A 23,674-nucleotide genomic window follows, 5' to 3' on the forward strand; every position below is an offset into this window, starting at 1 on the left:
GAAGGTGACTCTAACCCTTGTGTCCCTGCAGGGTGATGAAGGTGACTCTAACCCTTGTGTCCCTGCAGGGTGATGAAGGTGACTCTAACCCTTGTGTCCCTGCAGGGTGATGAAGGTGACTCTAACCCTTGTGTCCCTGCAGGGTGATGAAGGTGACTCTAACCCTTGTGTCCCTGCAGGGTGATGAAGGTGACTCTAACCCTTGTGTCCCTGCAGGGTGATGAAGGTGACTCTAACCCTTGTGTCCCTGCAGGGTGATGAAGGTGACTCTAACCCTTGTGTCCCTGCAGGGTGATGAAGGTGACTCTAACCCTTGTGTCCCTGCAGGGTGATGAAGGTGACTCTAACCCTTGTGTCCCTGCAGGGTGATGAAGGTGGCCTCCCGCTACTCTTCGCGGGGGCTCAGCTTTGCGGTGGCCAATAAGCATGACTTCCTGTCTGAGCTGGAGGAAGACTTTGGTCTGGGGATGTCCGAGGCCACGGAGCTCCCAGTGGTCACCATCAAGACCCGACTGGGACACAAGTTCACCATGAGAGAGGAGTTCACGTTAGTACACTACACCCCAGTTCACTATGACCTAACCCCAGTTCACTATGACCTAACCCTAGTTCACTATGACCTAACCCTAGTTCACTATGACCTAACCCCAGTTCACTATGACCTTACCCCAGTTCACTATGACCTAACCCCAGTTCACTATGACCTAACCCCAGTTCACTATGACCTAACCCTAGTTCACTATGACCTAACCCAGTTCACTATGACCTAACCCTAGTTCACTATGACCTAACCCCAGTTCACTATGACCTAACCCTAGTTCACTATGACCTAACCCCAGTTCACTATGACCTAACCCCAGTTCACTATGACCTAACCCTAGTTCACTATGACCTAACCCTAGTTCACTATGACCTAACCCCAGTTCACTATGACCTAACCCCAGTTCACTATGACCTAACCCCAGTTCACTATGACCTAACCCCAGTTCACTATGACCTAACCCTAGTTCACTATGACCTAACCCCAGTTCACTATGACCTAACCCTAGTTCACTATGACCTAACCCCAGTTCACTATGACCTAACCCCAGTTCACTATGACCTAACCCTAGTTCACTATGACCTAACCCCAGTTCACTATGACCTTACCCCAGTTCACTATGACCTAACCCTAGTTCACTATGACCTAACCCTAGTTCACTATGACCTAACCCTAGTTCACTATGACCTAACCCCAGTTCACTATGACCTAACCCCAGTTTACTATAACATAACCCCAGTTCACTATGACCTAACCCCAGTTCACTATGACCTAACCCCAGTTCACTATGACCTTACCCCAGTTCACTATGACCTAACCCTAGTTCACTATGACCTAACCCTAGTTCACTATGACCTAACCCTAGTTCACTATGACCTAACCCCAGTTCACTATGACCTAACCCCAGTTCACTATAACATAACCCCAGTTCACTATAACATAACCCCAGTTCACTATGACCTAACCCCAGTTCACTATGACCTAACCCTAGTTCACTATGACCTAACCCTAGTTCACTATGACCTAACCCTAGTTCACTATGACCTTACCCCAGTTCACTATGACCTAACCCTAGTTCACTATGACCTAACCCTAGTTCACTATGACCTAACCCCAGTTCACTATGACCTAACCCCAGTTCACTATGACCTAACCCCAGTTCACTATGACCTAACCCCAGTTCACTATGACTTAACCCCAGTTCACTATAACATAACCCCAGTTCACTATGACCTAACCCCAGTTCACTATGACCTAACCCCAGTTTACTATAACATAACCCCAGTTCACTATGACCTAACCCCAGTTCACTATGACCTAACCCCAGTTCACTATGACCTAACCCCAGTTCACTATGACCTAACCCTAGTTCACTATGACCTAACCCCAGTTCACTATGACCTAACCCCAGTTCACTATGACCTAACCCCAGTTCACTATGACCTAACCCCAGTTCACTATGACCTTACCCCAGTTCACTATGACCTTACCCCAGTTCACTATGACCTAACCCTAGTTCACTATGACCTAACCCCAGTTTACTATAACATAACCCCAGTTCACTATGACCTAACCCCAGTTCACTATGACCTAACCCCAGTTCACTATAACATAACCCCAGTTCACTATGACCTAACCCCAGTTCACTATGACCTAACCCTAGTTCACTATGACCTAACCCCAGTTCACTATAACATAACCCCAGTTCACTATTACCTAACCCTAGTTCACGTTAACATAACCCTAGTTCACTATAACATAACCCTAAACGTGTGTGTGTGTGTGTGTGTGTGTGTGTGTGTGTGTGTGTGTGTGTGTGTGTGTGTGTGTGTGTGTGTGTGTGTGTGTGTGTGTGTGTGTGTGTGTGTGTGTGTGTAGGAGAGATGGTAGTTCTCTAGAGCGATTCTTAGACGATTATTTCTCAGGTCTGTTGAAGCGATTCATTAAGTCCCAGACCATCCCAGAGATCAACAACTCACCTGTCAAGGTAAGCACCTAACCCCACCACTAAACCGCATCACCTAACCCCACCACTAAACCGCATCACCTAACCCCATCACTAAACCGCATCACCTAACCCCATCACTAAACCGCATCACCTAACCCCATCACCTAACCCCACCACTAAACCGCATCACCTAACCCCATCACTAAACCGCATCACCTAACCCCATCACTAAACCGCATCACCTAACCCCATCACTAAACCGCATCACCTAACCCCATCATTTAACCCCATCACCTAACCCCATCACCCATCTGTATCCTGCAGTAACTCTGTGTGTGTGTGTGTGTGTGTGTGTGTGTGTGTGTGTGTGTGTGTGTGTGTGTGTGTGTGTGTGTGTGTGTGTGTGTGTGTGTGTGTGTGTGTGTGTGTGTGTGTGTGGAGGTGCTTGTAGCAGAGTCTTTTGAAGAAGTGGTCAACCAGCCGGAGAAAGATGTTCTCGTTCAGTTCTTCTCCCCCCGCTGTCCGCACTGCAAGAAGCTGACCCCAGTCTACACCGAGCTAGCAGAGCAGGTCTATATCACCTATATCTATACCTCTACACCGAGCTAGCTGAGCAGGTCTATATCATCTATATCTATACCTAGAAACCAGTGCACACAGAGCTGGCTGAGCAGGTCTATATCAACTATTTCTATACCTAGATACCAGTCTAAACAGAGCTGGCTGAACAGGTCTATATCATCTATATCTATACCTAGAAACCAGTGCACACAGAGCTGGCTGAGCAGGTCTATATCAACTATTTCTATACCTAGATACCAGTCTAAACAGAGCTGGCTGAACAGGTCTATATCACCTATATCTATACCTAGAAACCAGTGCACACAGAGCTGGCTGAGCAGGTCTATATCAACTATTTCTATACCTAGATACCAGTCTAAACAGAGCTGGCTGAACAGGTCTATATCACCTATATCTATAACTAGAAACTAGTCTACACAGAACTGGCTGAGCAGGTCTATATCAACTATTTCTATACCTAGATACCAGTCTAAACAGAGCTGGCTGAACAGGTCTATATCACCTATATCTATAACTAGAAACTAGTCTACACAGAGCTGACTGAGCAGGTCTATATCAACTATTTCTATACCTAGATACCAGTCTAAACAGAGCTGGCTGAACAGGTCTATATCACCTATATCTATAACTAGAAACTAGTCTACACAGAACTGGCTGAGCAGGTCTATATCACCTATATCTATAACTAGAAACTAGTCTACACAGAACTGGCTGAGCAGGTCTATATCACTTATATCTATACCTAGGAACCAGTCTATACTGAGCTGCCTGAACAGGTCTATATCACCTATATCTTTAACTAGAAACCAGTCTAAACAGAGCTGGCTGAGCAGGGCTATATCCCCTGTATCTACCTCTACACTGAGCTGTCTGAGCAGGTCTATTCAACTATATCTATACCGATATTTATATCCATTATTTTTCTTATTGCCAGCTCTACTTGGATCCAAACCTCATCATTGCTGAGATGGACGCTACAGCTAACGATGTTCCGCTAGGCTACGATGTCCAAGGGTAAAACACTCTCTCACTCTCTCACCCACTCAACCATTCACTCACTCACTCACTCACTCACTCACTTCTAACTCCTTATTGGCACTTTGATTTATGAAAAGAATGCCTAATCGTACAAATACTGCAATAATATGATCACAAGAGGTAAAGCTCTCTGGACAAAAGGTCCTTAAAGATCTCAGATCTGAGTGACCCTCATCACCCTGACCTATGACCCGCTGTGAACCCCCTGACCTCTAGTGACCCCTGGTGACCCCTAGTGACTTCCAGACTGATTGCGTGTCTCTCCTTCTCTCACTCTTTAGGTTTCCGACTATTTATTTTGCTCCGGTAGGAAAGAAGGATCAGCCCATTCGATATGAGGTAACACACTGACCCACGCACAAATACACACATCCACGCTTGCACACTAATACGCACCATCATCATTACACTGTGTAGTGTAGTGTCCACTGTGGTTTGGGTTCCAGCCCCGTGGTTTGGGTTCCAGCCCCGTGGTTTGGGTTCCAGCCCCGTGGTTTGGGTTCCAGCCCCGTGGTTTGGGTTCCAGCCCCGTGGTTTGGGTTCTCAGTCCCGTGGTTTGGGTTCTCAGTCCAGCGGTTCTTGTGCTTCCAGGGAACCCGGGAGGTGAGGGACTTCCTGAAGTTCCTGAAGAGGGAGTCCAGACGGCCGCTGGTGCTCAACGGAGTTCGGGAGGAGCTCTGACCGTCAGGACATGTTACCACGGCGACACGAACATCGGTTACCGTGGCCACACCAACACCAGGGCCGGTTGTTACGGCGAAGGTGCTGGACCAGAGCGCGACGGTTCGGACCGGACGCTGGCGGTGCCCGACAGCCGCACCTTCACCGGCAGCTCTACGACATTTATAATCCTGAACAATTTAATCTGTGATGTTAACAAACCCCAAAGGGATTCCTAACCCCTTAACCACACACTGAGGGACACTTCCCCCTTAACCACACACTGAGGGACATGTCCCCCTTAACCACACACTGAGGGACATGTCTGAACCCCTTAAACACAGTGAGGGACATCTCCCCATTAACCACACACTGAGGGACATGTCTGAACCCCTTAACCACACACTGAGGGACATGTCTGAACCCCTTAACCACACAGTGAGGGACACGTCCCCCTTAACCACACACTGAGGGACATGTCCCCCTTAACCACACACTGAGGGACATGTCTGAACCCCTTAAACACACAGTGAGGGACATGTCCCCCCAAACCACAGGCGGAGGGACATGTCCCCTTAACCACACAGTGAGGGACATGTCCCCTTAACCACACAGTGAGGGACATGTCCCCTTAACCACACAGTGAGGGACATGTCTGAACCCCTTAACCACACACTGAGGGACACGTCTGAACCCCTTAACCACACACTGAGGGACACGTCTGAACCCCTTAACCACACACTGAGGGACATGTCTGAACCCCTTAACCACACAGTGAGGGACATGTCTGAACCCCTTAACCACACACTGAGGGACACGTCTGAACCCCTTAACCACACACTGAGGGACACGTCTGAACCCCTTAACCACACACTGAGGGACACGTCTGAACCCCTTAACCACACACTGAGGGACACGTCTGAACCCCTTAACCACACACTGAGGGACACGTCTGAACCCCTTAACCACACACTGAGGGACACGTCTGAACCCCTTAACCACACACTGAGGGACACGTCTGAACCCCTTAACCACACACTGAGGGACACGTCTGAACCCCTTAACCACACACTGAGGGACACGTCTGAACCCCTTAACCACACACTGAGGGACACGTCTGAACCCCTTAACCACACACTGAGGGACATGCCTCCCGTCTTTGTGCTCCTCAGGGTTGTGACGTCACCATCTCTGTACGTTGAACCTCCTGCCTCTGGTTGCCGTGGCGATTCTCCTCTGGACGCTCAGAGAGAGGTGATGGAGTGTCTCGAGCTCATCAGTGAACCGTTGCAACGAGAGACAAACTCAATGTGCTTCACCTGAATTATTTCACAACTAGATTCCGTTGTTATTTTATTTATCCTTTTTGATTTGATGTTATTTAATGGTTGTCACTCAGTAAAATATTTTTTTTTTCTAAATAATGGTTTGTATTAATTATACGGAATTTATTTCTGCATTTATTTATATGATTGCAAACATTGTATGCACTTGTTTCAGAATGTGACTCGCATGAAATAAAGACTTTAATTATTTTATTCTCGTATAGTAAGTGAATACTTTGAGGTGCCAGCCATTCACACACTCATCGCCTCCGGGTATAATACAGAGAATGCCTGTCTGAAAGTGCATGTGTGAAGGGGCTACAAGTTAGGAGGCATGAGGCTTTCAGAATAAAGGTTCCGTCCCATCTGACTGGCTCTGCAACTGTGGGACGTGAGCTAGCTAGCAAGGTATCAAGGTTTTGGGGGAGTCGATAGTAGTGCTGCGCTCCAGTACACCCCCTTAGGCCGGACTTGAAAAGTCCGAAAAAACTCACATCCCCGACCTCAGCATACACAAGATAGCTGCTCGCCACATCAGCACTAGTGGAAGCTGTGGTAATGTACTGTTATGAGCAATTCTGTGTTATTTGTGTCTTATTAAATATCTTACCTACAGTAATGTTCAACTTCCTTTCATGGAGATGTTGCTACAGTGTTTGTATTTGCAAAATGCTGCATAATGCGTTGTCAACTCGCTTCCAATGGCTAACCCTGCTAGATGTGGTAACGTTACTGCTGCCTATTCTAATTGGCATCTTGTTTTTTCCGACTGGTTGTACTGGAGCACAGTCGACGCAGTGGGAAGTCAATTCATACCTCAGACTTCCGAGGTAACTGGAACACAGCATTCGACTGGTAAACAGAAGGGGCCTGCCAGCATGTTTTATGTGTAAAATGTAACAGCTTTAGAATGTGATTTTATTGATAAAATTATTTAAATCACTATCGATCAGCATGGACTACAGATACGTCCAGGTCATTTTGAGCTCAGAGTTTGTTGAAATGTTACACACTGTGCCTTTAACCCCATAACAATGGACTGCAGCATTGACTCAAGGCGATCGAATCATGGGTTGTTACTGATATTAATGGGACTTTATTTTTGTATGAAATCAAATATTATGATGCGTCTGTACTCCAAGCAGCGAAGAATCATTCGGTTATATTCCTGCTGCGACACTTTTATACCGTTGACTGAGGAGCTTGTGCATAATCTTTTCCTATTGGTGGAAGTCCCTGTCTGACAAGAATGTTCTCGCATCCCATTGGTCCGTGAGTGGTGGTCTCCCGCCCCTCCACTGGTCGCTCCTTCTTCTCGTGCTCCTGGAACCTTCCACACCGCGCGCCCTGTCAAGATGTACGGCCAGCAGGTTTTAGTGCTCAGTAAGTGACTTCTCTTTTAATACTCACAATACGCAACGCTACTCGGTCGTTACTATAACACTACCGCTCAGTCGGGACTACAACCGGCCGTTCTGTTCCGTCCAATTCACGGTTTAGCCTCCTTAAGTCTTCTTACCGGTTAGCGTGAGACGCATGTGCTTCCTCCTGCTAGCAGAGGATGCTAAGCTACGCCCAGCTAGCCATCGTTTTGATTGAGGCTAGCCTGCTAAGCTACGCCCGGCTAGCCATCCTTATAGTTGAAGCTATAGCAGAGGATGCTAGGCTACGCCCAGCTAGCCATCGTTTTTGATTGAAGCTATCCTGCTATGCTACACCCGGCTAGCTATCCTCTTGTTTGGAGATTAATACCCAGCCTTACTGAACGGGGCGATAAAGTCTGAGCTCTAGGTTTAAAGAATTATGATCTGTATTTCTGCTGTCATGTGGGTGTACATTTACAATCAGGGCGTTTAGCAGACGCCTTTATCCAAAGTGCCTTTATTTTAGAAGAAAGAAACGACCATATATGGCTGTGGGTACAGTAAGGATGTTCAAAAAATCGCAAGCACTAACCATCACTAGGTTAACCCAAAGACAATCCATGGACTATCTCTGTTGTCTCCCCGTAGAGAAGATGCTTCACAATAAGTGCGACATACAATAATTGCTTACATTAAGTGCGAGGACGCACAACATGCAATAAGAGGGACGGGGTGACTATGCAGAATCTAGGTTGTTACGTTAATGTTATGCATATATATTATATGCAAATTGTTTATTATTGAACTGTCCTTTTTAGTTGCGCTCTGATACCACATATTGTCCCTTGGAATTAAAATGTATTTATTATTATAACTTTTCTTCTTCAGATCAGAACATCAAGAGGGAGTCTGGCAGGAAGGTGCAGACCGGCAACATCAATGCTGCTAAGGTGAGCCAACGCGTACATTAAACTACACGATGTGACCTTAGACCACCGACTGGTAACCAGGGCGATGAAGCCGGGAGCCAGACTGCAGCCTCATGGTTTAGTTGTCTTTGTAAGCAGCCCCGCCCTTCAGACCCCGGGCCAGCCAATCACAACCCTTTATTTCACATGGGTCAGGGTTGATATCATAGAGAGAAGAAGGCTGGCATGGATGTGTTCCATGTGTCGCCTGTTAGTAACGTTTTAGTGAATCTGTTCCTCACGTGTTGGTAAATTAGAGCGGTCCCAAACGATTAATCTAGCGATCATTTTTCGGTTAATCTACAATAGGTTTAGACGGCCTAGGGTCATTAACGTGCCTGTGCGCATGCTGCTGTGTGTATATACGGTACTGAAACGTGTCTCCACGAATACTGTTGACTGATGGTAAAGCGCGCGGCACATGGATACTTCTCCATGAGTTATGCAGGTTCTCAGTGAACGACACTGAACGTAATACAACCTCTGTTGCCATCTTCAAGCCTAGCAGACAGAAAAAATGTCTTATTTGTTTAATATTCTATTCAGTGACACTGTGGTATAAATCACATGTCCGGGTTAAGCTAAACACTAAGTTGGTGCAGCTCTGTGTCAGAAACCGATCTTGAGGGTGTTCAAATGCTCATTCATCACTGTCTTACTCGTATGGTATACCAGCTGGATTTTGCATAATCTGCAAGTAACCGATCACTAGATGGGGTTAGTGTGACTAATTCTCAGACTTTTGAATAGCGTGGTCGTTTTTTTTTGTTTGTTTGTTCCGTGCTAGTACTGCTGCTCGCGTACTTCTGCTTGCTGCCGCAATAGTGGTTTGATTTCTTCTTCTTCGATTGGCTACGAGCCCTCTGGTGCAATACCGCCTCCACTGGACTGGCGTGTGGGACAAGAGTTAATCTAGTTGTTTGGGGCAAAGCATCGATGTAAATTATTATTGTTAACGAATTTTATGTTTTTGTTGACGTGTCGTCCCAGCCCTATAGTGAATGTGTTTCTGACATGTTAGTGATTGTGTTCCTGACGTGTTGACATGTTAGTGATTGTGTCTCTGACATGTTAGTGTTTGTGTTCCTTGACGTGTTGACATGTTGGTGACTGTGTCCCTGACATGTTGATGAATGTGTCCCTGACATGTTGGTGAATGTGTCCTTGACATGTTGATGAATGTGTCCCTGACATGTGGGTGACTGTGTCCCTGAAATGTGGGTGACTGTGTCCCTGACATGTTGGTGACTGTGTCCCTGACATGTTGGTGACTGTGTCCCTGACATGTTGGTGACTGTGTCCCTGACATGTTGGTGACTGTGTCCCTGACATGTGGGTGAATGTGTCCCTGACATGTTGGTGACTGTGTCCCTGACATGTGGGTGACTGTGTCCCTGACATGTTGGTGAATGTGTCCCTGACATGTTGGTGAATGTGTCCCTGACATGTTGGTGAATGTGTCCCTGACATGTTGGTGAATGTGTCCCTGACATGTTGGTGAATGTGTCCCTGACATGTTGGTGAATGTGTCCCTGACATGTTGGTGAATGTGTCCCTGACATGTTGGTGAATGTGTTCCTGACATGTTGGTGAATGTGTCCCTGACATGTTATTGATTGTGTTCCTGGCCTGTTAGTGACTGTGTCCCTGACATGTTGGTGAATGTGTCCCTGACATGTTGGTGAATGTGTTCCTGACATGTTGGTGAATGTGTCCCTGACATGTTATTGATTGTGTTCCTGGCCTGTTAGTGACTGTGTTCCTGACATGTTGACGTGTTATTGACTGTGTCCCTGACCTGTTAGTGAATGTCTGTATTCTTGCTGTGGACTTTGTATCGCGGTCCTCATGACTCTAATGCGTCTTGTCTTGTTCTCCAGACCATAGCCGATGTCATCCGGACCTGTCTGGGCCCGCGGGCCATGATGAAGGTAACTCCCACGACCCCCAGAAATATATGGACCATCACTTTACCGCTCAATAAGGAACCATCCATTTATTTGACAGAAATGCCTTCAGGTTGTACTGGCCGTGAATAAATTCACAGCCTGCTATAAAAATCAATTAGTCTTGGACAGTGTTATTGACTCTATGCCTAATGCCATCTGACCCTAACCCCTGACCCTACCACCTTACCCTGACCCTAACCCTACCACCTTACCCTAACCCTACCATCTAACCCTACCATCTGCCCCTAACCCAGATGCTGCTGGACCCCATGGGAGGCATCGTCATGACCAACGACGGCAACGCCATCCTGAGAGAGGTGAGCCTTCACCTCATTGGTTACCTTCTGATGCAGGGAAATGGCTTTGTGTGTTTGGAACATGAACTGTCCACTCTAAATCACCTCTCTGCTGAATAGCCTACCATGCTTTAAGTTGCAAAGATGTAGGCTATTAAACTGAGGCATAGTAACAGAACTCAAGACATAAATAAACTTAACATAGACTATAATGCAGCTTAAACTGACATAACATGGATTCTATATTACATGTTAAAATAGATTTAAGGGTGACCTATTATACCACCAGGTGTCAGTGTGACATCACAAGTGGGTGTGTCCACCTAGATGTATGACGGATATTGCTATTGTCCACTGGGTAGGCTGTTGACTGATCTAGGTAGACACGCCCACTTTTGATGTCAGAAGAAGCATTTTTTTCAAAAAGGCTTGAAACGGCTAATCACACTCGCACCTTGTGGTATATAATATGTCACCTTAAACATGGGTATTCATTAGGGCTGGGTAAAGATATCGATTCATCAATGCAATGTAATTTATTTGTTCACGATTAAATTTCGATTCAGAATTCTTTTGAAATCGATTTTATTTCCATAAAAAAATAAAAAAAAGCATTCTCAATCATTGTAATGTAGAAGCAAGTATGCCTAAATGTACATGCCCTCTTACATTTGTACATGTTGATTGATTGACATTTGTCCATTGATTATTACTTTTTCTTTGCAAGTTTAGCTCAGGAACAATACTATACAATGGTGTATTCCCTTTTTGCTAGTTAAAGCACAATGAAATGGTTAATTCATTTTGAAATAGTTAATTCTAAATAATATTTAGGTATTTTTGTCATCTGCACGTCTATTGAATCGATATCGAAGCAATTCGATCCATACTGAATTTAATCGATATCGAATCAAGACCTAAAGAATCAAATTGTGCGGTACCTGGCAGTACCCAGCCCTGGTATTCATTGCTTGCACCCTAAAAAGCGCCTAAAAACGAGTCCTCGTTGAGATGACGGTGTCTTTGACACGCGTTCTGTGGCGACGTCGAGGCTGTGTTGTGCAGGCCCACCTGAGAAGGGAAGGGGATGCTTTATAACTGGTTTCCATGGTAACAGATCCAGGTGCAGCATCCCGCGGCCAAGTCCATGATAGAGATCAGCCGCACCCAGGACGAGGAGGTGGGGGACGGGACCACATCGGTCATCATCCTGGGTAACACCGAGTACACCACGATACCACTGCTGCTGCTAACTATATTACCAGTGCTGCTACTGTTGGAATACCACTAACTATATTACCAGTGTTTCAACCAGTACTGTATGTTTAAGGCCTTAACTAATGGTCCCGCCTTGACTACCAATATATAAAAATCATTGGTGGAAGTATGTTTTCATTCCCTACAAGAGTTTTGTACTTTGTTACACGTCTATCAGGTACAAAAAATAAAGATAAATAATGCATCGGTAATACTGTTCGTGCCAACAACAATAGTCAACAATAGTCGTGCCATGAAGCTTTTAGAATGGAGATGAAACGGCGGCATCAGGTGGTTGTGTATATATTATTGTGAACTGAAACCCTCACCGAAGACTGCAGGGTACGAGCCCCCCCCCCCCTCCCATTAACTATATTGCTTCTGCTACTAGAGTACCACTAACTATATTACTACTGCTGCTGATCTATTACTGCTACACGGTGATGATTAGGTGATGATGAGGATGTGTGTTGATGTTGGTGTGTGGTGTGTTGGTGTGTTGGAGTGTGTTGTTGATGGTTTGTGATGGTGTGTGTTGATGTTGGTGTGTGTTGTTGGTGTTGGTGTGTGTTGTTGGTGTTGGTGTGTTGTTGATGATGGTGTGTTGATGATGAATGTGTGTTGCAGCTGGGGAGATGCTGTCGGTGGCTGAACAGTTCCTGGAGCAGCAGATGCATCCCACCGTGATCATCGGAGCCTACCGCCACGCCCTGGAAGACATGCTGGACGCCCTCCGAGAGATCAGGTACCCCGGGCCTACTGCTGGGATAAAGGGGGTTGAAAATGGGTTTGATAAAGGGGTTCAGGTGTGATAAAGGACTGGAACAGCTAAAGAACACACTGATTTAGGACTGAATAGCTGTGATTAGCTATTCAGTTAGCTGTGGTTTGGTATTGGTGGTGCCTGAGTGGGTTGGTAGTGACGGTGTCTCAGTCTAGTGTACTGACGGAGGTAGTGACGGGGTCTCAGTCTAGTGTACTGACGGAGGTAGTGACGGGGTCTCAGTCTAGTGTACTGACGGAGGTAGTGACGGGGTCTCAGTCTAGTGTACTGACAGAGGTGGTGAGGGTGTCTCAGTCTAGTGTACTGACGGAGGTGGTGACGGGGTCTCAGACCGTAGTGTACTGACGGAGGTGTTGAGGGTGTCTCAGACCGTAGTGTACTGACGGAGGTGGTGAGGGTGTCTCAGACCGTAGTGTACTGACGGAGGTGGTGAGGGTGTCTCAGACCGTAGTGTACTGACGGAGGTGGTGAGGGTGTCTCAGACCGTAGTGTACTGACGGAGGTGGTGACGGTGTCTCAGTCTAGTGTACTGACGGAGGTGGTGACGGGGTCTCAGACCGTAGTGTACTGACGGAGGTGGTGACGGGGTCTCAGACCGTAGTGTACTGACGGAGGTGGTGACGGGGTCTCAGACCGTAGTGTACTGACGGAGGTGGTGAGGGTGTCTCAGACCGTAGTGTACTGACGGAGGTGGTGACGGTGTCTCAGACCGTAGTGTACTGACGGAGGTGGTGACGGTGTCTCAGACCGTAGTGTACTGATGGAGGTGGTGACGGTGTCTCAGACCGTAGTGTACTGACGGAGGTGGTGACGGTGTCCCCCTCAGTGTCCCCGTAGACCTCACGGACCGCGCCGTCATGCTGAAGATCATCAACTCGGCCATCAACACCAAGGCCCTGAGCCGCTGGTCCGACATGGCCTGCAACATCGCCCTGGACGCCGTCAAGATCGTGGAGCTGGAGGAGAACGGCCGCAAGGAGATCGACATCAAGAAGTACGCCAAAGTGGAGAAGGTAAGGCCCCCCTGTAAGGCCCCCCTGTAAGGCCCCCCTGCGGAGCGACGGCCATGTTTAAAAATGGAAATCTAATATTATTTTTTTTGGAACTTTTTCTTTGGAAGTGCAGCGATTTCAATCTGGTTTTTACGGTAGCGGCCGCCAAGTGGGAGATGTGTTCACCTGCTGTCCTACCGCTACAGTAGTGGTTAGAGTTAGTAATTTGTCTCAGGCCACACTAACATGTGTTGGTCCCACTGACGTGCGGCGGTCCCACTGACGTGCGGCGGTCCCACTGACATGTTGGTCATACTAACATGCGGTGTGTCTCAGGTTCCAGGGGGGATCATCGATGACTCCTGCGTGCTCAGAGGCGTGATGGTCAACAAAGACGTCACTCACCCCAGGATGAAGCGTCTCATCAAGAACCCCAGGATCATCCTCCTGGACTGTTCTCTGGAGTACAAGAAGGGGGAGAGCCAGGTACGGACACCACCTGGTACTGTGTACTGTGGTACCAGCACCACATGGTACTGTGTACTGTGGTACCAGCACTACATGGTACTGTGTACTGTTATACTAGCACTACATGGTCAACGCACAGTTCTCTGGTACCAGTACTACATGGTCAACGCACAGTTCTCTGGTACCAGCACTACATGGTACTGTGTACTCTGGTACCAGCACTACATGGTCAACGCACAGTTCTCTGGTACCAGCACTACATGGTACTGTGTACTCTGGTACCAGTACTACATGGTCAACACTAGGGATGGGGTTCGAAACCCGGTTATATCAAGGACCCGGTTCCACTTTTTTCAAAACCCGAAAATCATTAACGTTTGGGCTTATCGATGCCACTATCGAGTCCCGTCGTTCATTTATTATTATTGTAACGTACCGTTGTGTCCCTGAAGTCGCGTCACGGCATTTAAATCAAATCAATCCAATCACTGCAGCGTGTCCACCAATGTTTTTGAATGGAATTGTAAGCAAACGGGTATTACAAGTAAAACAAGTGAAGTCAACTGTGAAATCGGTGTTGTAATCAGCAGCATACAAGCTAGTTATCTTACAGAGTAAATAAACGTTCAGATGTGCTGCGTGATGATGTGTTGAGTCTGGCTCAGTAAAACGACTGATGGGTTATCATGATGCGTTCAAATGTAACGTAGAGAAACGGTAAATTGAGTTTTTGGTGAGAAACATTAGTAATACTGTATAACTCATGTTTCTGTGTTACTAATACAGTTGTATAGTGCTCTAATCATTTTAGTTTATATGACAAACTACTGATGTCAATATTTATTAAGAATTACATATTTAATTTAAAATGCAAGTATTTTTTCCTAAATATTTTCCTCATCACTAAAAACGCTTCGTATTTCCAACAATTAATAGAATAGTATTGATAGTGGTATCGATAAAGACTCGGATCGTTAAGGAGTATCGAAAATGGTATAGATATTAATGATCCCCATCCCTAGACAACGCACAGTTCTCTGGTACCAGTACTACATGGTACTGTGTACTCTGGTACCAGTACTACATGGTCAACGCACAGTTCTCTGGTACCAGTACTACATGGTACTGTGTACTCTGGTACCAGTACTACATGGTGGTACTACAAACTCGTAACCAGTAAAACCTTCGGCTCCCTGCAGACTGACATCGAGATCAGCCGCGAGGAAGACTTCTCCCGGATCCTGCAGATGGAGGAAGAGTACATCCAGCAGATCTGTGGAGACATCGTCAGGATGAAACCCGACCTGGTGTTCACCGAGAAGGGCGTCTCCGGTACTGAAACAAATATTAATACATGTTAATGTATATTATTGTACCCAGAAGGGCGTCTCCGGTACTGAAACAAATATTAATACATGTTAATGTATATTATTGTACCCAGAAGGGCGTCTCCGGTACTGAAACAAATATTAATACATGTTAATGTATATTATTGTACCCAGAAGGGCGTCTCCGGTACTGAAACAAATATTAATACATGTTAATGTATATTATTGTACCCAGAAGGGCGTCTCCGGTACTGAAACAAATATTAATACATGTTAATGTATATTATTGTACCCAGAAGGGCGTCTCCGGTACTGAAACAAATATTAATACATGTTAATGTATATTATTGTACCCAGAAGGGCGTCTCCGGTACTGAAACAAATATTAATACATGTTAATGTATATTATTGTAACCCGAAGGGCGTCTCCGGTACTGAAACAAATATTAATACATGTTAATGTATATTATTGTAACCCGAAGGGCGTCTCTATCCCATTCCCCGTGTACAGCAACGCTACTGCAGATGCTACACAATTAAGTAATAAGAGTAAATGCAATGTAGATTAAGGGCGTACAATAAGTGCCAGGACGTACAACATACAAGGGAGGGGCGGGGTCGAGGTGACCTCCATGAGGAGGCGGGAGGGGCTGGGTCGCTGTGCAGAGTGGAGGTGACCTCCATGAGGAGGCGGGAGGGGCGGGGTCGCTGTGCAGAGTCGAGGTGACCTCCATGAGGAGGCGGGAGGGGCTGGGTCGAGGTGACCTCCATGAGGAGGCGGGAGGGGCGGGGTCGCTGTGCAGAGTGGAGGTGACCTCCATGAGGAGGCGGGAGGGGCGGGGTCGCTGTGCAGAGTGGAGGTGACCTCCATGAGGAGGCGGGAGGGGCTGGGTCGCTGTGCAGAGTGGAGGTGACCTCCATGAGGAGGCGGGAGGGGCTGGGTCGCTGTGCAGAGTGGAGGTGACCTCCATGAGGAGGCGGGAGGGGCTGGGTCGCTGTGCAGAGTGGAGGTGACCTCCATGAGGAGGCGGGAGGGGCTGGGTCGCTGTGCAGAGTGGAGGTGACCTCCATGAGGAGGCGGGAGGGGCTGGGTCGAGGTGACCTCCATGAGGAGGCGGCTCCGGCTTGAACTAGTCTGAACTGATCCATGTCCTCCAGACCTGGCGCAGCACTACCTGGTGAAGGCCAACATCACGGCCATCCGCCGGGTCCGGAAGACGGACAACAACCGCATCGCCAGGTAGCTTCAGCCAACCTCCACCCACTGACTCGTACACCACACGCCCCGTACCTCCACCCACTGAGTCATACACCACACGGCCCGTACCTCCACCCACTGAGTCATACACCACACGCCCCGTACCTCCACCCACTGAGTCATACACCACACGGCCCGTACCTCCACCCACTGAGTCATGCACCACCCGGCCCGTACCTCCACCCACTGACTCGTACACCACACGCCCCGTACCTCCACCCACTGAGTCATACACCACCCGGCCCGTACCTCCACCCACTGAGTCATACACCACCCGGCCCGTACCTCCACCCACTGAGTCATACACCACACGCCCCGTACCTCCACCCACTGAGTCATGCACCACCCGGCCCGTACCTCCAGCCACTGACGCACGCACCCCATGTAAACACGGCCCTAAGGCATACACCACCCGTTCACACGCCCCTAGCGTATACACCACCCGTTCACACGCCCCTACCGTGTACACCACCCGTACACATGCCCCTTGCCTCCACCCACTGACGCATACACGCCCCCCCCCGTACCTCCACCAACCAACTCGTACACCCCCTGACACGCGTCCCTGACGCTTACACCACCCGTACTCGCGCCCTAGCCTCCACCCGCTGACGGTCCGTCTCTTCCTCAGGGCGTGCGGGGCGCGCATCGCCAGCCGGACAGACGAGCTCCGCGAGGAGGACGTCGGGACGGGAGCCGGTCTCTTCGAGGTCAAGAAGATCGGAGACGAGTATTTCACCTTCGTCACCGAATGCAAAGACCCCAAGGCCTGCACCATCCTGCTGAGAGGGGCGAGCAAGGAGATCCTCGCGGTGAGGCGGCGTGCAGTGATCCCTTCAGGGAGCTCTGTCTGACGTTCAGTGATCCCTTCAGGGAGCTCTGTCTGTCTGACGTTCAGTGATCCCTTCAGGGAGCTCTGTCTGACGTTCAGTGATCCCTTCAGGGAGCTCTGTCTGACGTTCAGTGATCCCTTCAGGGAGCTCTGTCTGTCTGACGTTCAGTGATCCCTTCAGGGAGCTCTGTCTGTCTGACGTTCAGTGATCCCTTCAGGGAGCTCTGTCTGTCTGACGTTCAGTGATCCCTTCAGGGAGCTCTGTCTGTCTGCAGGAGGCCATTGGAGGTTGATGAGGGTGGTGTCTAACCTGAGGGTGGTGTGTAACCTGAGGGTGGTGTGTAACCTGAGGGTGGTGTGTAACCTGAGGGTGGTGTCTAACCTGAGGGTGGTGTCTAACCTGAGGGTGGTGTGTAACCTGAGGGTGGTGTGTAACCTGAGGGTGGTGTGTAACCTGAGGGTGGTGTGTAACCTGAGGGTGGTGTCTAACCTGAGGGTGGTGTGTAACCTGAGGGTGGTGTGTAACCTGAGGGTGGTGTCTAACCTGAGGGTGGTGTCTAACCTGAGGGTGGTGTCTAACCTGAGGGTGGTGTGTAACCTGAGGGTGGTGTGTAACCTGAGGGTGGTGTGTAACCTGAGGGTGGTGTGTAACCTGAGGGTGGTGTGTAACCTGAGGGTGGTGTGTAACCTGAGGGTGGTGTGTAACCTGAGGGTGGTGTCTAACCTGAGGGTGGTGTGTAACCTGAGGGTGGTGTGTAACCTGAGGGTGGTGTGTAACCTGAGGGTGGTGTGTAACCTGAGGGTGGTGTGTAACCTGAGGGTGGTGTCTAACCTGAGGGTGGTGTGTAACCTGAGGGTGGTGTCTAACCTGAGGGTGGTGTCTAACCTGTTTCCGTGCAGGAGGTGGAGAGGAACCTGCAGGACGCCATGCAGGTGTGCCGCAACGTGCTGCTGGACCCCTTCCTGCTGCCGGGGGGCGGGGCCGTGGAGATGGCGGTGTCCAAGCGCCTGACGGAGCGCTCCCGGGCGCTGACGGGCGTGGAGCAGTGGCCGTACCGCGCCGTGGCCACCGCCCTGGAGGTCCTCCCCAGGACCCTCATCCAGAACTGTGGCGCCTCCACCATCCGGGTCCTGACCTCCCTCCGGGTAAGCCGCCCTCCCCCACACTGTCGCCTCACCCCCCACCGTCGCCTCCCCCCACACCGTCACCCCGCCTCGGGCGCGGGAGAGGGCAGACTCGACTGTCAGTAGAATGTACACGGGGGTCGTTTTGGTGAACCTGACTTCAGATGGACTGTGTGTAATGCATGTTGAACTGACTACCCTCTCTGCGTTATGCATCACATGTGCTGTTGGTAGTCACGCAGAATGAACCATAGAGTATTTCTTTATTTTGTGATGACGGAATCACGGTCCGTGTCTTCTGGATCGGGGGTTGAGTGTCGGGGTTGATGTTTGTCTGCAGGCTAAACACACGGAGGAGAACAGCGCCTCCTGGGGCGTGAACGGAGAGACCGGGACGCTGGCCGACATGTCTGCTCTGGGCATCGTGGAGCCGCTGGCCGTCAAGGCCCAGACCTACAAGACTGCTGTGGAGGTACTGACCCCTACCCCGAGGACTGACCCCTACCCGAGGACTGACCCCTACCCCGAGGACTGACCCCTACCCGAGTACTGACCCCTACCCTAGTACTGACCCCTACCCTAGTACTGACCCCAACCCTAGTACTGACCCCAGCGTACCCTAAAGCCAGATGGCACTACTGACTAACCCAGTCTCCCTGTTGACGTGTGACTCACCTTTCTCTCTGAGGATAATGACCCCCCCCCTCCCCCCGTCTGAGGACGACAGTGATCTAACCTTCCCGTCTCTCTCAGACTGCCATCCTGTTGCTGCGTATCGACGACATCGTCTCTGGCCACAAGAAGAAGGGTGACGATCAGAGTGGAGGACCAGGAGCTGAGTAGACCAGGAGCTGAGTAGACCAGGAGCTGAGTAGACCAGGAGCTGAGTAGACCAGGAGCTGAGTAGACCAGGAGCTGAGTAGTCCAGGAGTTGAGCAGGACCGTTCTGTCCAGCCGTTACTGATGAAACTCCTCTTTAACCCTGTTGTTAATGTTGTCCATTAAAGATGTTGAAACTAAGAAGCTCTCCTCTCCTTCTTCTGCCCCCTGGTTAACGGTATCGTATGCAACCCGCGGTATCTTACGGTATACTCTGTATCGTACGGTATACTCTGTATCGTATGCAACCCGCGGTATCGTACGGTATACTCTGTATCGTACGCTCTCCGCGGTATCGTACGGTATACTCTGTATCGTACGGTACACTCGGTATCTTACGGTATACTCTGTATCGTACGGTATACTCTATCGTACGGTATACTCTGTATCGTACGGTATACTATATCGTACGGTATACTATATCGTACGGTATACTCTATCGTACGGTATACTCTATCGTACGGTATACTCTATCGTACGGTATACTCTATCGTACGGTATACTCTATCGTACGGTATACTCTATCGTACGGTATACTCTGTATCGTACGGTATACTCTGTATCGTACGGTACACTCTGTATCGTACGGCATACTCTGTATCGTACGCTCTCCGCGGTATCGTATGGTATACTCTATCGTACGGTACACTCGGTATCTTACGGTATACTCTGTATCGTACGGTATACTCTATCGTACGGTATACTCTATCGTACGGTATACTCTATCGTACGGTATACTCTATCGTACGGTATACTCTGTATCGTACGCTCTCCGCGGTATCGTACGGTATACTCTGTATCGTACGGTACACTCGGTATCGTACGGTACACTCTGTATCGTACGGTACACTCTGTATCGTACGGTATACTCTGTATCGTACGCTCTCCGGGGTATCGTACGGTATACTCTGTATCGTACGGTACACTCGGTATCTTACGGTATACTCTGTATCGTACGGTACACTCGGTATCTTACGGTATACTCTGTATCGTACGGTATACTCTGTATCGTACGCTCTCCGCGGTATCGTACGGTATACTCTGTATCGTACGGTACACTCGGTATCTTACGGTATACTCTGTATCGTACGGTACACTCGGTATCTTACGGTATACTCTGTATCGTACGGTATACTCTATCGTACGGTATACTCTGTATCGTACGGTATACTCTGTATCGTACGGTATACTCTGTATCGTACGGTATACTCTGTATCGTACGGTATACTCTATCGTACGGTATACTCTATCGTACGGTATACTCTGTATCGTACACTATCGTACGGTATACTCTATCGTACGGTATATTCTGTATCGTACGGTATATTCTGTATCGTACGGTATATTCTGTATCGTACGGTATATTCTGTATCGTACGGTATACTCTGTATCGTAAGGTATACTCTGTATCGTACGGTATACTCTGTATCGTACGGTACACTCTGTATCGTACGGTACACTGTATCGTACGGTATACTCTGTATCGTACGGTATACTCTATCGTACGGTATACTCTATCGTACGGTACACTCTGTATCGTACGGTATACTCTGTATCGTACGGTACACTCTGTATCGTACGGTATACTCTGTATCATACGGTACACTCTATCGTACGGTACACTCTGTATCTTACTCTATCGACTCTATCTGTCGAGAGGGGTTTACATGTTTAAATGTGGTTGATAGGGTTTACATGTTTAAATGTGGTCGATAGTGTTTATATATGGTCGATAGGGTTTACATGTGGTCGATAGGGTTTACATGTGGTCGATAGGGTTTACATTTGGTCCATAGTGTTTAAATGTGGGCCATAGTGTTTAAATGTGGTCGATAGGGTTTACGTGTGGTCCATAGTGTTTAAATGTGGGCGATAGTGTTTAAATGTGGGCGATAGTGTTTAAATGTGGGCGATAGTGTTTAAATGTGGGCGATAGTGTTTAAATGTGGGCGATAGTGTTTAAATGTGGGCGATAGTGTTTAAATGTGATCGATAGTGTTTAAATATGGTCGATAGTGTTTAAATGTTCTTTTCCCTCACTCTCCACCTCATCCCTAACTCTCCACCTCAAGCTGGTGTGTAGTGAGCGTTCTGGCACCGATTGGCTGCCGTGCATCACCCAAGTGGGTGCTACATATTGGTGGTGGTTAGTGAGGTCCCCCCTTCACTTTAGGCGTCTTTGAGTGTTATTAATTATTATTATTCTTCATGTTTAACCTCTGTTTTCCTTTTATTCCTAGTCTGTTTTACATAGTGTTGAATGATGACTATATGCTCTGTAAGGTGACCTTGGGTGTCTTGAAAGACGCCTCTAAATTAAATGTATTATATTATTATTACTGTATACTCTGTATCGTACGGTATACTCTGTATCGTACGGTATACTCTGTATCTTACGGTATACTCTATCGTACGGTACACTCTGTATCGTACGGTATACTCTATCGTACGGTACACTCTGTATCGTACGGTATACTCAGTATCGTACGGTATATTCAGTATCGTTTGTACGGTATACTCTGTATCGTACGGTATACTCTGTATCGTACGGTATACTCTGTATCGTACGGTATACTCTGTATCGTACGGTATACTCTGTATCGTACGGTATACTCTATCGTACGGTATACTCTGTATCGTACGGTATACTCTATCGTACGGTATACTCTATCGTACGGTATACTCTATCGTACGGTATACTCTATCGTACGGTATACTCTGTATCGTACGGTATATTCTGTATCGTACGGTATCAGATGCTGAGGATCCATTTTAGAGTCAGTGGGAGATTACATTTCTACCTTAAATAAATTGTGTGTTTTTGTACCTTGTGCATTATCAGTTGGTAGTTTTAAAAGGCCATAGCGCAACATCTGCCGCATACCTGGGTCAATATAGAGCTATAAAGAGATATAGTAGAGGTAGGTTTAGGAAAAATCTCAATGAACGTATAATTGACATTACAACCTAAAGTAGATATCTTGAGAACCCATTCTAACATTTTGACACACCTCTATTGAAATGTTAGGGTAAATATAAGGGAAGGTAATGGCTAGACTCAAATCTGCCGGCGATTTGAATTTGCCCCGCAGAATGGTCTGGAGAAGAGCAATACATTTCTTTCTAGTTTCGGTAATTTTTTGCAGGAGCCAATCAAAAAGCTGGCTTTTCCCCTTGGTGCGCTATTGGCTCGTTAAACCAATGATGGCAGGGAAGCGACGGCAAGCAGACGATTGCTTACAGTCATTTGAACTAGGCCCATTGATCACGCCTCTTTTGCTGAAGAAAATGACGGCAGCTTCCCCAGACCAACGTGCAATCTACGATTGAGCTTGGTCTGGCAATAGCCCAATAATCGGAATTGCACCATATGGCCACCAGATGGCGATTTAATAATAATAATAATAATACATTTAATTTAGAGGCGCCTTTCAAGACACCCAAGGTCACCTTACAGAGCATATAGTCATCATACATTTTTAAAAAAACAGGATATTGTGGAAAAAAATTAATAAATAAACATAAGCAATAAGAAATAAATAAAACAAAAACAAGACAAAAAAAACAATCAAAACAGTGATCAGTTAGACGTTGTGTGCGAGTTTGAACAGGTGAGTTTTGAGTTGTGACTTGAAGGTTGTAATGGTGTCTGACTGTTTTATGTGTGGGGGGAGGGAGTTCCAGAGCCTGGGTGCTGAACAGCTGAATGACCGGGCACCCATTGTAGTGAGTTGTGATGTGGGGATACATAGTAGTCCAGCAGAGGTTGAGCGGAGGGAGCGGGAGGGAGTGTATTCTTGGAGGAGGTCGCAGAGATAACTGGGGGCTAGGTTGTGGAGAGCTTTGTAGGTGAGGAGTAGGGTTTTGTATTGGATACGGTAGTTTACTGGGAGCCAGTGAAGTTGAATGAGGACAGGGGTGATGTGGTCAGATGATTTGGTGCGGGTGATGATCCGGGCGGCTGAGTTCTGAATGATCTGCAGTCTGTTGATGAGTTTGGTGGGGAGTCCGGTGAGGAGGGCGTAGCAGTAGTCTATGCGTGATGTGACAAATGAGTGAACTAGGATTTCAGTGCTGGAT

At 47.9% G+C, this 23,674-nt stretch overlaps 2 protein-coding genes across 2 annotated transcripts in view; both read left to right on the plus strand.

Moving 5' to 3' along the window:
• pdia8 (protein disulfide isomerase family A, member 8) overlaps window positions 1–6,307 on the plus strand; it is a 13,795-nt gene extending 7,488 nt beyond the window's left edge. The window contains exons 8-13 of the mRNA XM_060043869.1: window positions 365–547; window positions 2,420–2,528; window positions 2,931–3,059; window positions 4,006–4,085; window positions 4,391–4,448; window positions 4,701–6,307. Of these exons, the coding sequence (XP_059899852.1) occupies window positions 365–547; window positions 2,420–2,528; window positions 2,931–3,059; window positions 4,006–4,085; window positions 4,391–4,448; window positions 4,701–4,790 (649 nt within the window). The 3' untranslated portion in view covers window positions 4,791–6,307. The remainder of the gene's footprint in view (window positions 1–364; window positions 548–2,419; window positions 2,529–2,930; window positions 3,060–4,005; window positions 4,086–4,390; window positions 4,449–4,700) is intronic.
• Window positions 6,308–7,334: 1,027 nt separating this feature from the next.
• On the plus strand, window positions 7,335–19,738 carry cct3 (chaperonin containing TCP1, subunit 3 (gamma)). The gene is made up of 14 exons (XM_060043856.1): window positions 7,335–7,477; window positions 8,347–8,408; window positions 10,307–10,357; window positions 10,630–10,692; window positions 11,789–11,885; window positions 12,556–12,673; window positions 13,539–13,725; window positions 14,041–14,190; window positions 15,372–15,504; window positions 16,659–16,740; window positions 17,390–17,570; window positions 18,491–18,736; window positions 19,056–19,187; window positions 19,469–19,738. The coding sequence occupies exons 1-14, from the start codon at window positions 7,450–7,452 to the stop codon at window positions 19,556–19,558; spliced, it is 1,620 nt and encodes a 539-aa protein (XP_059899839.1). The 5' UTR covers window positions 7,335–7,449; the 3' UTR covers window positions 19,559–19,738.
• Window positions 19,739–23,674: the final 3,936 nt, after the last annotated feature.

Source organism: Gadus macrocephalus, chromosome 22 (genome assembly GCF_031168955.1).
Source record: "Gadus macrocephalus chromosome 22, ASM3116895v1".
Taxonomy (NCBI): domain Eukaryota; kingdom Metazoa; phylum Chordata; class Actinopteri; order Gadiformes; family Gadidae; genus Gadus; species Gadus macrocephalus.

What these genes read in the sequence shown, in the direction of transcription:
- cct3 (XM_060043856.1), top strand. Translation starts at nt 7,450, where the DNA reads ATGTACGGCCAGCAGGTTTTAGTGCTCA. An exon ending in CCAGCAGGTTTTAGTGCTCA is followed by an intron (nt 7,478 to 8,346) that starts GTAAGTGACTTC and finishes TTTCTTCTTCAG; the next exon opens with ATCAGAACATCAAGAGGGAG. An exon ending in GGGTCCTGACCTCCCTCCGG is followed by an intron (nt 18,737 to 19,055) that starts GTAAGCCGCCCT and finishes GTTTGTCTGCAG; the next exon opens with GCTAAACACACGGAGGAGAA.